The following is a 15,264-nucleotide window of genomic DNA, read 5'->3' on the forward strand; positions in this document are numbered from 1 at the left end:
ATACAAAAGTTACAGCAAGTTGTAGATGTTACCCTACCAACAAAATTACTTTGCTGTATCTTTTATATCAGCACATTTTTATTCATCAAAATTGATTTTGTGTCATTCAGTAATATATTTGGGTTGGAAATTAATTATAAACAAAAATAAACCATCTAGAAAGTTTATACAAGTTTTCAAATTTTGTATTAAACATAAAAATATGGCCTTTTTAAGTAAAGCCATGTTTTAATGTAGATATGGCCATGGTATGTAAAGACATGATTTAATGTATAAATGTTTTCCATGATGTATGATACAGCATAACTCTATAACAAAATTAATCTAAAAAGCTGATTCAGTCATCCACTCGGCTGTGAGAGGAATGAATCCCAATTATTTCATCCACCAAAGCTAGATGACATCTTCGTTCCTGTATTTGACATTAATGCTAGCACTATCAAGAACTGTCTGCCTTATCCAGCATTGATACACAAACACATGTTCATATTCTGCACCAGAATGTAAATATCAGTTTGGACCTGACTGGCCACCAGTCCGTAAATTTTCTTACTTAAGATCCATATTTTTTAAAAACAATTTACAGGCTGACCCCTAAGGGTCAGAATATATATCAAATACTGAAATTTTGTTACTAGATCCATATCTTAAGATGTAAAACGAATGCACAGACTGACCCCTTAGGGTCAAGTATATCAGATACTGAAATTTTCTTACCAGATCCATATTTTTTAAAACATTGTACAGACTGACCCCCGAGGCCTTTCTGGTTTATACACCAGGCAATATGTCCACCAAAAATACCTCGAGGAGATAGATCTAAATCTAGTATATTTATTGTTTCATATTTTCCTTGACAATGACTTGCTAATTTCTTATCTATTTTATACAATTTTATGTATATTCCTTTTGACAGATATGGAAGTTAGACAACATGCAGCTTAAGGGGATACAGTAGACCTACAGTACATATAGATTCTGTGTTTGTGGTACTACCATATTTATTCTAAAGAAGCCCCTTCTGAGCAAAAATCTTTATATTTAAAGGAAGGACTTGTTTGTGAATCAGTTTCATGACCCAGCTATGAAATAGTGGACATATAGTGTTACCCATGTCCGTCCCATCCCGTCACATCGCGCACCATCCCGCCATGTCACATCGCGCACCATCCCGCCACGTCACGTCGCGCCCCGTCCTGTCACGTCACGTCCCATCGCGCACCATCCCGCCACGTCACGTCGCGCCCCGTCCTGTCACGTCACGTCCCATCGCGCACCATCCCGCCACGTCACGTCGCGCACCATCCTGTTACGTCCCTATGCAATGTATCTAGCTAATATCATGAACTGCTGATGCGATCCTCACCAAACTTTGTTTCGGATTGTCAAGTGGTAAAGCAGGTGCTTGATGTCTTTCAGACATTTTCTAGATTTTTATTTGTCCATCATTTAACAGGAGTATTATGGTATAACTTTCGTTTTTCTGGAGATCTCCTCCTAAATTTTTCAACCAATTTTTTTTCACTTGTTAGGTTTTATGATCACGGTAATGAGTCAAAGACTACTTTATGATAACTCTTTGTTACTGGATTTCCTCAAGTTGTCTGAAAATTAAACTTGAACTTTGTAGCGAAAGATGAGGATAAGTGATGCAAATGTTATTTTAATGTAACACTACAGATATATGGAATTTGACAGGCCTATATTGTTCCTCACAGCAGTCTGTTGTGCAAGATGACCGAATAGATAATGTTATATACTCATTATCTAGATTGCCAAAAATGGCAGTTGAAGTCTACGATCACACAAGTATGGGTGTGTAAAATATGTCCGTGTACAAGGCTTGACCAAGTGCAGACTACACCGATAGTGGACATGCACGGCCGAACATCAACTCCGGGACGAGGTGACATAAACACCTTCGTTTAGAGAAGTCAGCTCGTCACTTACATTCACAACAAGTCTCTTGTTACTTTCTTTTCTAAAATTGATGATTCTGCGAAAAATGTAGAAGATGGCTTATCAAATGCAGGCAGGGCTTATTTGTGAATAAATACGGTGTAGTTGAAGAGGTAGGAAAAACCTTTCACTAAATCTGGTCATGAACAGAATCATTTGACATCCCTGAAGGAAGTTAAAGCTAAACTTCCTGCATATCTTTAAAAATCTTCTATTTCTTTTTTCTTGGTAGGCTAGAGCTTTAAGGTCCCGAGGAGGTATTATATTTACTGTTTTTAAGCGAAGCATGTTCCTGTTAAGGGCTTGGTCTGGAATGTTTATACAGACAGATTTGAACTGAGACAGAATTCCTGATAAACCTGTACAGGACGATATTCTTAGTGTCTTTTATCTTTCAGTCTCAGCAACCTTGACATGTTCTGTGTCAAATTTCTGAAAACGGAAATTAAAAGACACCTGCAGCTGAATTGAAATTGAGATACCAGAGTTTTAAATATGTAGGGCATGAAACAAGGACGCTGGCCCCAGGGATTACTGTGTTACATGTGTTTGTTTAGGTCCGATAGAAGTTGAGGCTTTTTTTTCGCTTTACATGTGAATTCCTTGATAAGCACATTTGGTGGGTGTGTCAACAATTATCATAAAAAAACTATGGACCCTGGCCCATGGCTGCTTCTGGATTTTTATGAGATGTGTTTATATGTTTTCACATACTGGGATTCGATCAAGAATTAAAAAAACATTTTCATGTTGAAAAGAATACTATTGATTTAGTTTTTATCAAATATGAAATTGTCACACGAATTCTGGTCTGAAATAAAACACTTTTCATTTGAAGAAATTAAATTGATCAAGAAATCATTCAAACATGTAGATTTGATTTATAATCAAACGATCACTCTAGACAGCATATTTTGAACAATGATCAAATGATCACTCAGATATTTTTATTTATTACATTTTTACCAGTGAAATATCAAAAATTATTCATTCTATAAAAGTGATATTTTTCACTAGTGAGAAATATCATATTTTTCACTAGTGAAAAATATCACTTTTGCTGATTTGACCAATCAAATTAATGATTAGAAAATACCAAAATAATTGACCAATCAGAAAGCCCGACATATATGTCAGCACCTGGACAGGGGGAACTACTTTTTTGTTTACAAATTATCGCTGTAGGCCTAGTTAGCATACGGGGTAGGTTTTTCATTGATAAAAAATGTAATAAACAGAATATGTAACAGTGTCTTCAGTAATACCAAATATATTTCACTCGTGTGGCTAATATTTTGATATTTTTCACTCGTGCTGCGCACTCGTGGAAAATATCAAAATATTAGCCCCACTCGTGAAATATATTTGGTATTACTGAAGACACTGTTAGATATCCTCTATCTATGCTGCATGAAATGATGACTTTTACAGGAGATCATGGTCATGTGATCAGTCTGACAGGAGATTTTGATCATATGATCAGTCTGACAGATTATGATCATGTGATCAGTTTGACAGGAGGTTATGATCATGTGATCAGTCTGACAGGAGATTATGATCATGTGATCAGTCTGACAGGAGGTTATGATCATGTGATCAGTCTGACAGGAGATTATGATCATGTGATCAGTCTGACAGGAGGTTTTGATCAATAATCAATGTGATCACTCCAACTGGAGATTTCAATCAATGATCACTCCGACGGGAGAATTTGGTGGATGCTCACGTATCAAGTGATGACTCGTAAGGAAGCTGCCAGTGTTACATGCAGATCGATAGAAAATCTCACCAGACAGAAACTGTTTATATTCATCACAGACACAGCTGTGATAGAAACCGTTCAATTGTTACAGCCGATCGCCATCTACCAGACGCAAAACTCTCCAGAGAGATTTAACAAATCAGGACATTTCGACAAACCTGACATCTAATCATTATACTTATTTGACAGAGGCATGCTTATCAAAACATCGCCATCATATTCCATACAACGACTTCAGGGGTGAAATCAGTAGATTGGCCATTGGCGATGAGATTGGCTGGTTTACTGATGGGTAGAATTCTGATTTGGAATGAAGATAATAGATAGACAAATGGTGTCATCTACCATACCAGGATATATAATATATAGTCTTAAGGTCTTACAGCCTGATAAGGTTTTTAGCTGTAGGCTACCTACATCTGGTATCAGACGTTATACTGTACAGTCCTGTTAGCTGACAGTCTATCATACACTGTAGTGTTCATAATGATGTCTCGCTGTCATAATCAAGTCAATGAAGTCCTGAAGCTAGACTATAGTGTGGCATTAGTTACGTTGTAGTATGGACATACAACATATTGAAATGAATTTTAAAGGGTTTTTTTGGCACATGTATTAAATTTGGGTTAAATTTTTTTTTACATTTTTAGAAATTTTCAGATGTAAAATCTGTATTGCTTTTTTTTCTCCAAATAAAATCTGTATTGTTTCTCCAAATAAAATCTATCGCTTCTCCAATTGTTTTATAAGTTAGCTAGTTTATTGCCATATTGGAAAGAATTCTATAATAAAGCAGGCATGTTTTCTTCATACTTTCCAGAATCGGAGAATTTTGGGATAAAAATGACATATTTAAATGAATTTTGAGAATTTTTAATTTTTGAAAATTTGATATTTTGTTTTACAATGCATCAATATCTACACATGTCTTAAGATATATATAAAGCATGCTTTCATACTATCGTGTAAAGGTTTTTGGTTGTTTTTGGAAAAAAATACTGAAATTTTAGTGAATATTGGAGTTAGCTTCATGTACTACACGGCCAAAGCGGGAAAGGCGAGACATATAATCATGTGTAATTCTCGTATTATTATCATGATGCTGGGTATTATACTATAAAGGTCATCCGTCATGAGTATTCTCATTTCCTGTTGCGCTGAATAAATATGAATGCTACGAGTTACTGCAAATTCCTGTCCAAGTTAACGAGTTGCAAATATTCATTCATAAATAAACATGAACAGGATATTAATTCCTTTTAAGGTTAAGATGTCAAAGGTCAACTAAGGTCACGGGTTGCTATATCATGTATTATTGAAATTCAGTATTTCATATATTTCTGATATTCTTGATCAGATATATAAAGTTTTATTATGATTTCCAACTGTTTGTTTTTGTGTAATTTTTACATATGTGAGTATTTTTTACTATCAACCTTGCAATGCTTCTATGCATTAATTATATGGTGTGTTTGTTTGTTTATCCACCGGTGATTTTAAGTTAATCCTTGTAGTAGTTGGTGACTACCTCAAGGTCAAAACCACACAAACACAGGATGGTCGGTGAATTATCTCATCTTTCTGGGGGGCCGCGGTGGCCGAGTGCTTAAGGTGTCCCGACACTTTATCACTAGCCCTCCACCTCTGGGTTGCGAGTTCGAAACCTACGTGGGTCAGTTGCCAGGTACTGACCATAGGTCAGTGGTTTTTCTTCAGGTACTCCTGCTTTCCTTCACCTCCAAACCTGGCACGTCCTTAAATCACCCTGGTTGTTAACAGGACATTAAACAAAATATAACTTAACTTAACTAAAGCTTTCTGGGAACATCCCGAGTAGGGATTGAAAACTCACCTCGGATCTTCACCTAAGAATATGTTGTCTGATGCTCAACTGACGGAGCGATCTCGTCGTACGAAATGTTTCCCTATTGATTAGTGCTACAGTTCAGCTTCATTAGGATTTTATATCAGGTTTGTAGAATGTAGTTTTCTATCGATTACAACCGAGATAATGCTAAAATGTGGAACATTGATGACGTGTTCAAATGATGATGTATACAGCATATTTGTCATACAGCTGCCATTCTGAGAGATAGTATTTAGTACCAGCATTCTCAGGTAAAGTATAGATGTCATTCTTTTCTGTAAGACTTGAAACGAGCTAAAAACCGAAACGAGCTAAAAACCGACTGTTCTTAGCTCTGAGAATGTCAGATGTCTATATGGTAGTCCCAACTGGTTATTTATACTACAATTTAAACATGTGGTATATATATATAGAAAATGTTTAAGTTGACGATATGCAAGAAGATCTAATAGAGTGAAAGCGCTAGTGCAAAATGTAACGTCTTCTTTTGTCAATTATCAGTTTTATATATATATATATATATGCTTCTGTCCTTTCGGGCCTGAAAACTCAGTTAAACAAAAATCACAGGTGTAATTTGTGAGGTAGCATACATATAGAAATTGAAGTTGTTTGTGTAGATAATATCAGTTTAACTTTTTGTTTGTTTGCTGTGTTTATTGTCCCATGAACAGTCATTTTGAGGCAGTAACTACCTTACTGAACAACAGCCTGTCTTAACTCTTATACACTACAATTAGGTTTACAAATTCACTATAACAAACTGATTCCTTTTGTGTCTCGCCTTTGAATGAAGGGAGATAACTGCCCTTTAAGGTAGGACGTAATAATTGTACCTGCTGCCACGGTTGTAAACGAGAGACAATTAAATTTGGGCTATTATGTTTCCCTTTTTCTCTAATCAACTTATTTCTTCCCAATGCCTCGCCTGACAATGCCTCATTTTCGGCCTTTAGTTGAGCGTTCGCCGCTGTGAGGAAGGCTTTGGGTTCTGTCCCCTGGCCGAGACATACCAGTCTATAAATATGGTAGTTGCTACTCCTGCTTAGCCTTTTTGGGAGTTGGGAAACTGCTTTGCCTGTTATTTGTCAGTATAATATAGGTCTGTAATGACCTTAACTGTTGACAGAACTTTTAAAATACCCAAACCAAACCAAATATATTGTATTAGTACCGCTTTTCTGGCTCTTCTTCTTCTGATAATTTCTTGTCCAGGCCATAACTTTTAAACTGTTGACAAGTTAACTTGCATCATCCTAAAGCTGATGTGCAGTGCACTGCCGTTAGGTCACTGTGACCTTGATCTCAAGGTCAGAGGTCTAATAATGCAATTTTGTCCAATAATTTCTTTTAGACTTTTTTGAAAACTGACATTTGATATTGATATTTGCTATATGTCTATATCAGTCACAAATGATTTTCAATGAAGCAAGGAATATGTGTTAGTGCTGCATGGTTCTTTGGTTCTTGTTGATGGTCAAATGTTAGGTGTTTGAAAAAATGTTCAGTGCCTAGTTATTAAGGGAAAAGTACACAAAAAAAACCCTCTAGTTAGGTCATCTGAAGGGTCAGGAAGACATCATGTCATGTTGTTATGCACCGTCTGCAATTCGTAAACATTTACTTTCAAAAACTAATCCTCCTGAATGCCAAAATATATCTTAACAAAATTTGGTCTGAAACATCACTGGGGAGGGATTTATATAAATGAGGCTGGTTTGACTGGAAAAAGGGACAGGGCCCTAAAATGGGGAAATTAGATCAAATTCGGCTTTAAATGATTTTGATGACTATACTGACAAGTTATTACCCACAGCTGATCAAAAGTACTGTAATGGAAAACAAATTCTTAGTGGGATTTTATTGAAAGAGTTTATCCTTCTCCCTACTGTAAGTCTTAAAAGTAGGGCCGCGGTGACCGAGTGGTTAAGGTGTCCCGACACTTTATCACTAGCCCTTCATCTCTGGGTTGCGAGTTCGAAACCTACGTGGGGCAGTTGCCAGGTACTGACCGTAGGCCGGTGTTTTTTCTCCGGCTACTCCGGCTTTCCTCCACCTCCAAAACCTGGCATGTCCTTAAATGACCCTGACTGTTAATAGGACATTACTGGCTGTTAATAGGACATTAAACAAAATAGGTCTTATTTGTAGTCAGATGACCATTTAAGGCCCACGAGCCTCTTGTTATAGACTTTTAAAGTGTATCATTGAAAATTATGACATTTATATACATCAAATTTCCCATTCAGATTTTAACACTGTTCTCGACCTATTTTGAGTTTCACCCTTCACCTTGGAGGTATCCCTTTAGGCTCGGCATCACTGACGGGTCATGGAAGGATACAATAGCTGTATGACAGCTTGATTCATTTTTGGCTCAACTGTATGTAACCTCCAAATGGTTATATTGAAAGATGTTTATATTGTGTAAGATTTTTATTCAATCTTAAACATTACATCATACATAATGGAAAGGTTTTTATTCCTCCAGCTTTACTTCATACTACCATAATTTGCATATATTATTAAAATCAACAAAAATCATGAAAATAAAATCCTATCCAAATATTTGTTCTAATTTTTTTCTTGATTTTATTGCATTAACCATTGTTATGAAGGTCTGATAATCAAGATTAAAGTCAAATTTCAATTAAAATCCTAATTTTTGGCAAGTCAGTTTATGTTACCCATGATGCATAAATCATGTACGCTTTTTAATAAAAAAAGAGGGGAGAAAATTCTGTGCCTTTAATTGTGTTGCTAGTCCAGTATAACTTGTCCCAAGCCGACAGGTTAGGGACGAAATGCTGCATCTATAGGGATTTTAATCAATCACGAGAAAACAACTGATTGTATTCAAATGAATTTTAATGCTTTAGCTTAAAATAAAACTCAGCCGGGCTTTCAATGCCTGTGTTATTTGTTGGTTCCTTAACCTTTTAAATCTTGACGATCAAATTCTCAGCACATTAACTATTCCGCTCGACACTTCTTGCCTTGTTGGGGAATGTTTCCGTGTGATAAACAGATTACTTCTCCTAATCGTTTCCTATTAGCTACAAGGAAAATAAACATTATTTTTTAATTAGAAGGAAAGGCCAAAGAAACATGCTTTTAGCATACTTTTTTTTTTATTTGGGAGACCTTGGCTGTTTTCATTAGATTTTACGTTGTTTAACAGAGGTGTTCCAAATATATTTTTTTTTGTGGAATTCCTGTATAAAATGGTTCTTCCACAGTGGTCTGGTTTCAGAGGCTGGGTTATTCAAGATGGCCGGGAAAGCATGCATCAATATATTCAAGATGAAGCTGATGGTTTGTATAGGAATTGAAATTCTGTCTTTTTCTGATCAAAATGTAGAGTAATATTTATTGGTAGGCGAAGTTCCTGAAGAGTTCCATCAGCGTCTCAAAAATGATGATAAGTTATGCCTTGTTAGGAACTGAAATTCTGTCTTTTTCTGATCAAAATGTAGAGTAATATTTATTGGTGGGTGAGGTTCCTGAAGAGTTCCATCAGTGTCTCAAAAATGATGATAGGTTATGACTTGTTCTGCGTTGCTATGGTGACCCTGTATTACTATGGTGACTGAGTTTGTTGATCATTGAATGTGCTAAATCATTTCACTAAGACCAGGATAAAAACAGATTTTTGCATCACTATGACCTGATCAAGTTTTAGGTAAAAATTGGAATTTTTTGTGGATTTTGAGAAATCGCGAGAATATCTTCAAAAGTTTTTAGATTTTGTTAAACAGAATTTGAAATTGAACATTTTTTACAGTCTTATTTTTGAGATCATTTTTAAAATGATATATTTGTTTTTTCTTTTGTTCGTGTTGGTGAGATATAATTTTATACCGTGATTGTAATTTTAACATTTTGGTGAAAAGCACTAAGCAGTGTATGTTGACAATGTAACTCTTAAAATGATGAAATATTAACTCTGACATTTTCATATGCAAATCAGCAGAGTTCAGTGTAATATTTGATGCAATCAATACAAAGTTGAAATACAAAGAAGGAAAAATCGGGGCCTGAGAATTTTATGCATATAAGTGGATTATGCAAATATCCTATACACAAATAAGTGGATTATAAAAATAAACAATATGCAAATAAGTGGATTCCTCTATATATAGTTGTAACAGATCATGATATATAACGCATTTCATTTGTCATCAAGAAACTTAAATGTTCGTAATGATAAATAATTGCCAAAGTGAAATAGGGAAGAAATCAAAATAGACATTTTTAATGATGGGCATTTTAAAGCGTCGGTCGTATATGGTCCTTCTGTCCGTAAACAATACAATTATCAGATTTTTGTGTGTTCATATATGCTTAATTTATATACATGTACAAGTAAACAGTATAGTATGCAGGAAATTTTTAAATTTTTAAAAAGTTTAAAACTGATTAATTTTCATCTGTGTCAAAGTTAAATGATTAAATGTCAGCCATGATCGTTTTTCTGAAGTTTTATTCTTCATTTTGAAAATTTTTGCCCTTGAGGATCGCGATCCAGAGTTATTCATGTTGTCTATGGTTTTTCAGGTTCTAGTAACAGTTATTTATTTCTACCTGTACAATACTGGTGTAAAGAATGTGTACATATTCATATTTTATAGAATTTTTAAATGCTGTAATATTTATTTACATAATGAACTTATAATGCAATTCATAATTTTTTAATATAAAAATTAGCAACTTTCACTATACTGAATAAATTATCTGAATTTTGTGGGTCAATTTAAACAGTGATATAGGACATGTAGATCTATATAGCTCCTTAAGTATAATAAAAAAAGTTTGCTCAGCTTATTAATGTCATGAAATATATGTGATACATTATCATATGTCATAACACTACATATTTCCTCGTCAGGTCAGGTGTCGTTACTACAGGTAAAATACTCCCAGGTGCGACTCCACATGTATATATATAACAATGAAGCAGTCGGAATGATACAAAATAATTCCGTACACACCCGGCTGTGTACACACACAATGAGTTGATAAATGTGTCTGAAATACACACACAAACCTGATTTTGACAGTAGTGTATGGTAGGTAAAATTATGCGTGGTCACTCATCCGTGTCATAATGTGACACAGATATAAGCCCATCACAGCAGTACCCTGGACTAACACACAGCATTTTCGCATTTTCGTATGTATATTTACCTACCTGTCTGTTCATTAGCACATTTATTGCTAAGTGGCTTGTGATTTGATAGACAAATCAGCCGTATACAGGTGTGATACAGGTGTAACGACAGGTACAGGTGAGTGCTATCCGGAAGTTTATTCTGTACATAATTTCCTAGGGGGAATTCCTTACATTGATATACAGGGTATATACTGCTCTGATTGTACAACATCTGCTGTGGTCAGTGTCAATGGTCAGTGTTAACGGTCAGATGGCCTGGATTGGTGTATATTTATGAATGGTCACTGCAGTAGCTATATCCTCGGGTGGTCAGCTGTACGTGTTTACATTATTTTACCTGCGCCTCATATATAAATATACAGGTAATGTTGTTTTTATCAGAATGATCAAGAACGGATGTTGTATTTGTCGTGTCACGGGTATCAAGTCTTTCCATAATTTACTTATTTAGGACGTAAAGCTTTAAAATTTACACAGTTGTTTTATATGATAGTGTGAAAAGTATTCTTTCATTGTGTTATGGTAGATGACCAGAATTTTAATATTAATGGAAATACTGGTCTAGAGATACCTGTTCAGTGAAGTATGACTGGTATTTCAGCGATGTTGAAGTACATTTCCCCCATTGTATATAATCATCCCCCCAAATCGTATTCTGGGGACATATTGTTTTTTCTCCGTATCTTTTTTATTACCCAAATCGAGTTGGGGAAATATATTGTTGTTGCGTCACTTTCATTTTGAGTCACCTCAAACTCGGGGAGATGTATTGTTGTTCCGTAAGTTACATTTCGAGTCACCCCAAAGTCAGGAATATTGAGTCACCTCAAAGTTGGGGAGACGAATTGTTGTTCCATTATTTACATATTGAGTCGTTGTTCCGTTACTAACACATTGAGTCACTCGAGAGTGGGGGAGACATATTGTTTTTTCCGGAGAAGTTTTGATTGAATTATCAACCTATTAATGTATGTACCTCTAAATCATCTGCTGTGTTAGCCTTTGAACTAGTTATTAAAAGATAAAGGTATATTATATAGATTTGAGCTTTGGCAACAGCTTGTGTTAATGTTGTGCACTGTACATGTGTTGTCCATATATAGGAGAAAAGATTATACCGGTAGGTGGTGGGATAGCTTTAAAACTTCCTGCAAAAATATGTTTGTATGTTGTTTTTTTCTTGTGTGTATTTAAGTTATTTATTGAAGATCAGGTCATTTTGAGACATGATGATATGTTTAAGGGACCAACCAACCAATTGTATTTCCATAGACTTTAGTGTTAACATTTTGGAGTATATCATTAAAATTCTTGAATTCAATATGGCAATTATGGTTTATAACAAAAGTTTAGGGTCTCATAAAACACTTAATAAAAAAAAAAAATTTCAGGGTAGCCATTTTGAAAATGGGTGAATTTCGCAGTAAAAATTCTCAAAAATCTGAAATGTTTACCTGTTAATTATTATGGCCTGAACTTTTGAAAAAAAAGATTCAATCAGACTTACGAAATTTATATCAACATTTCTTATGGATAGTTTCCTATCAGACTACATATCTATTTTGTAACTTCATAACATACTGGCCAATCAGTGGCTGCCAGACATTTTATACCTTGGCTCAACTTATAGGGGATGATTCAAAAGTCTATTTTTTCAATTGGTTGGTTGTTCTCTATAACACTATATAATTCCCCACAGGGCAGAATCTCCAGGCACTGTGGTGCTATATCTTTAAGCCATCTACATGTCTGGTGGTGACAAGTCTCGACACACACACATTATCACATACTTAATACACACTTAAACAGTATCGGCCTGGCAAGGTTGTTGATCTGTGTTTGAGAGTCTTGCAACTCACGACACTTCCTGTTTATGATGTTTTGAGTGGATTTGAAAATTATGTAATGATTTTAACTTCCTGGAACTTTCTTAATCAATGTCTTATTTCCTTTACAGAGTCAGAGAGAGGAATCATTGAGGAAGTTCACCAACATGCAGAATGCTGCAAATCATCAATCACCAGGTAGAGTTCAAACCATTTAATACCAGGAAGTAAAGCTATAGTTAAAAATGTCATTAAAACTTCATTAAAACTTCATTAAAATTTCATTAAAACTTCATAAAACTTCATAAAATTTCATTAAAACTTCATTAAAATTTCATTAAAACTTCATAAAACTTCATTAAAACTTCATTAAAAATCTTCCATTTATTGGAGGATAAAAGGTGAATACATTTTCTTTCAGATAAGAAAAGTGAAAGATTTTGATATCAGATGAATATTAGTTACATATATATTACATAATTAATGCAATCACATAATTAGCATAATCAAAACATAAAGAAAAGTGAATGATTTTGGTATCAAATTAATATTAATTACATATTAATTAGCATTTATTATGTATCAATCAAAACTTACAGAATTATCAGATGCATGGACTAAGTATACACATCTTACTGTTTAAAATATATCTTTAGCTATTTACTACTTTTCTACTTGAGTTTCTCAGCTGAGATATCAAGGATTTCTTATACTTTTCAAATTTCTCAACAGTTAGTTGAAGAAGTCATTAGAGAATTTAGAAGTCTTTATATTTGTCCAGGATAGACTCTTTTGTTAAAGAAATAATTTCAGGAAATACTGATATCAAATAAGGAGAAAAAAATGATTTGTTACTGCATTTAAGCCCCTGTCCACAAACATATTAACATGGCCTTCTTTATTTTTGCAGAATCATCAATTTTTAAATAATAAGCTAAAAGCAGTTCACATATAAATCTAAAGGGAGGGGGCTTATTTGTGGATAGATACGGTACTAAGCTTTTACACTAGGGGAGGGGGCTTATCTGAGGATAAATATGGTACTAAACATTTACACTAGGGGAGGGGCTTATTTGAGGATAAATATGGTGCTAAATTTTTACACAATGGGAGGGGGCTTATTTGAGGATAAATACAGTACTAAACTTTTACACGAGGAGAGGGGGCTTATTTGAGGATAAATACGGTACTAAACTTTACACAAGGGAGGGTCTTAATTGAGAATAAATATGGTACTAAACTTTTACACAAGGGTAGGGGGCTTATTTGAGGATGAACACGGTATAAACTTTTACACTAAGGGAGCTAGGGCTTAATTTGGGATAAATTTGGTAATTTTGTCATAAGATTTACAACTGTCATGCTTACAAGAGATAATAAATTTGCTTTTGAGATAACCTTTTGGTGACCTTTTCATAGATCAATATGCAACATGAATAGGAAAAAATTATTGATTATATTTATGGTAATGATGTACACACAGTAAGCCTGATGTCAGCAGTTTATGTACAGTTTTGATAGACAAATATCCTGTCTAGATCACAATGATCATGTTCAAATATAGACAATAATACAGGTGTTAAAAATAATTATTACCGTAATTGATTAGTGATAAGCCGCAGTATAATTTGTCAGATAGTAGAGACATGATTAAGTTTGTGCATTTTAACCTTATTTTTATACTGTAGTTTTGAAATTGGTTTTGTGTGAAATACTTTTATTTCAATATCTTATGTTTTTACATCAGTACATTGTTAAGCATATACAGTCAAAGTTGGATGTTTTGAAGTTCAAGGGACTTACAGAAATAGGACTTCAAATTACTCATGGTTGACTATAAATCAATGTTTTCTTGATAATGACCATAAACTGTTACATATAGATGTTACATGTCAAGGTCTTAGTGTTGATCGTCTCCTGTCAGGCTCACGTCGAAAAGTTTAGTTAATTTACTTAAAGCACAACAAAATGAAAAATATTTTTCATCAATTAAGAATTTTACAATTATCATTTACAAAATAATTTTATCACATTTAACTAATATCTGATCTGCTTGTTAGTAGCGTTATATAGAGAGAAAATTTGGGACCAAGCAAAATGTTTCATGCAGTGAAAAAATTGAATCAACAAAGTTTGAATCATAGAGGTTTGACTATATACAAACATGGACGTCATGGACCAAATATATATGATCAAGTGATATCTTATTGTTTTTGCTGTAGAAGCTTCAATCCTCTTCTATGATAGTTTAATATCCCTTTATAATTTTATAATTAGCTTCATAGAATTTAGAATATATGTTGTGATTTTTAATCCCTTTAAGTTTATAGCTAGCTTCATGAGATTTAGGATATTACATGTATATGTTTTATCCATCCTTACCTGCCCAGTGAGAGCTTGTGCTGTGATGCTGCCTCTATGGTCCGTCCGGGATCAACTTTTCATTTTAAACGTCTTCTTAAAAACAGATCTCTGGGGTAATGATATTGGGCAAGTAGTACGCTAGGATGAATTTAGGGCTACTGGTTTGTTAAAATGAATGACCTTGGCATGCTTACAATGTCAATGTATTCAGAACTTTAAACTTTTTCTTCTGAACAAGCACTAGGAGACCAATGATCATGATATTTGTCCTGTAGCATGTGGAGATGAAGGGCCTCCTTAAATAGTTCATTCA

The 15,264-nt window shown here is 34.4% G+C and overlaps 1 protein-coding gene across 3 annotated transcripts in view; it reads left to right on the forward strand.

The window, feature by feature from the left end:
• The window catches only part of LOC117330968, a 53,116-nt gene that overhangs the window by 17,268 nt on the left and 20,584 nt on the right, over positions 1-15,264 (forward strand). For all 3 annotated transcript variants that reach the window (XM_033889557.1, XM_033889558.1, XM_033889559.1), the window contains one exon: positions 12,719-12,785. In XM_033889557.1, coding sequence (XP_033745448.1) covers positions 12,719-12,785 — 67 coding nt within the window. The remainder of the gene's footprint in view (positions 1-12,718; positions 12,786-15,264) is intronic.

This window comes from Pecten maximus, chromosome 7 (genome assembly GCF_902652985.1).
Source record: "Pecten maximus chromosome 7, xPecMax1.1, whole genome shotgun sequence".
NCBI classification, from domain to species: domain Eukaryota; kingdom Metazoa; phylum Mollusca; class Bivalvia; order Pectinida; family Pectinidae; genus Pecten; species Pecten maximus.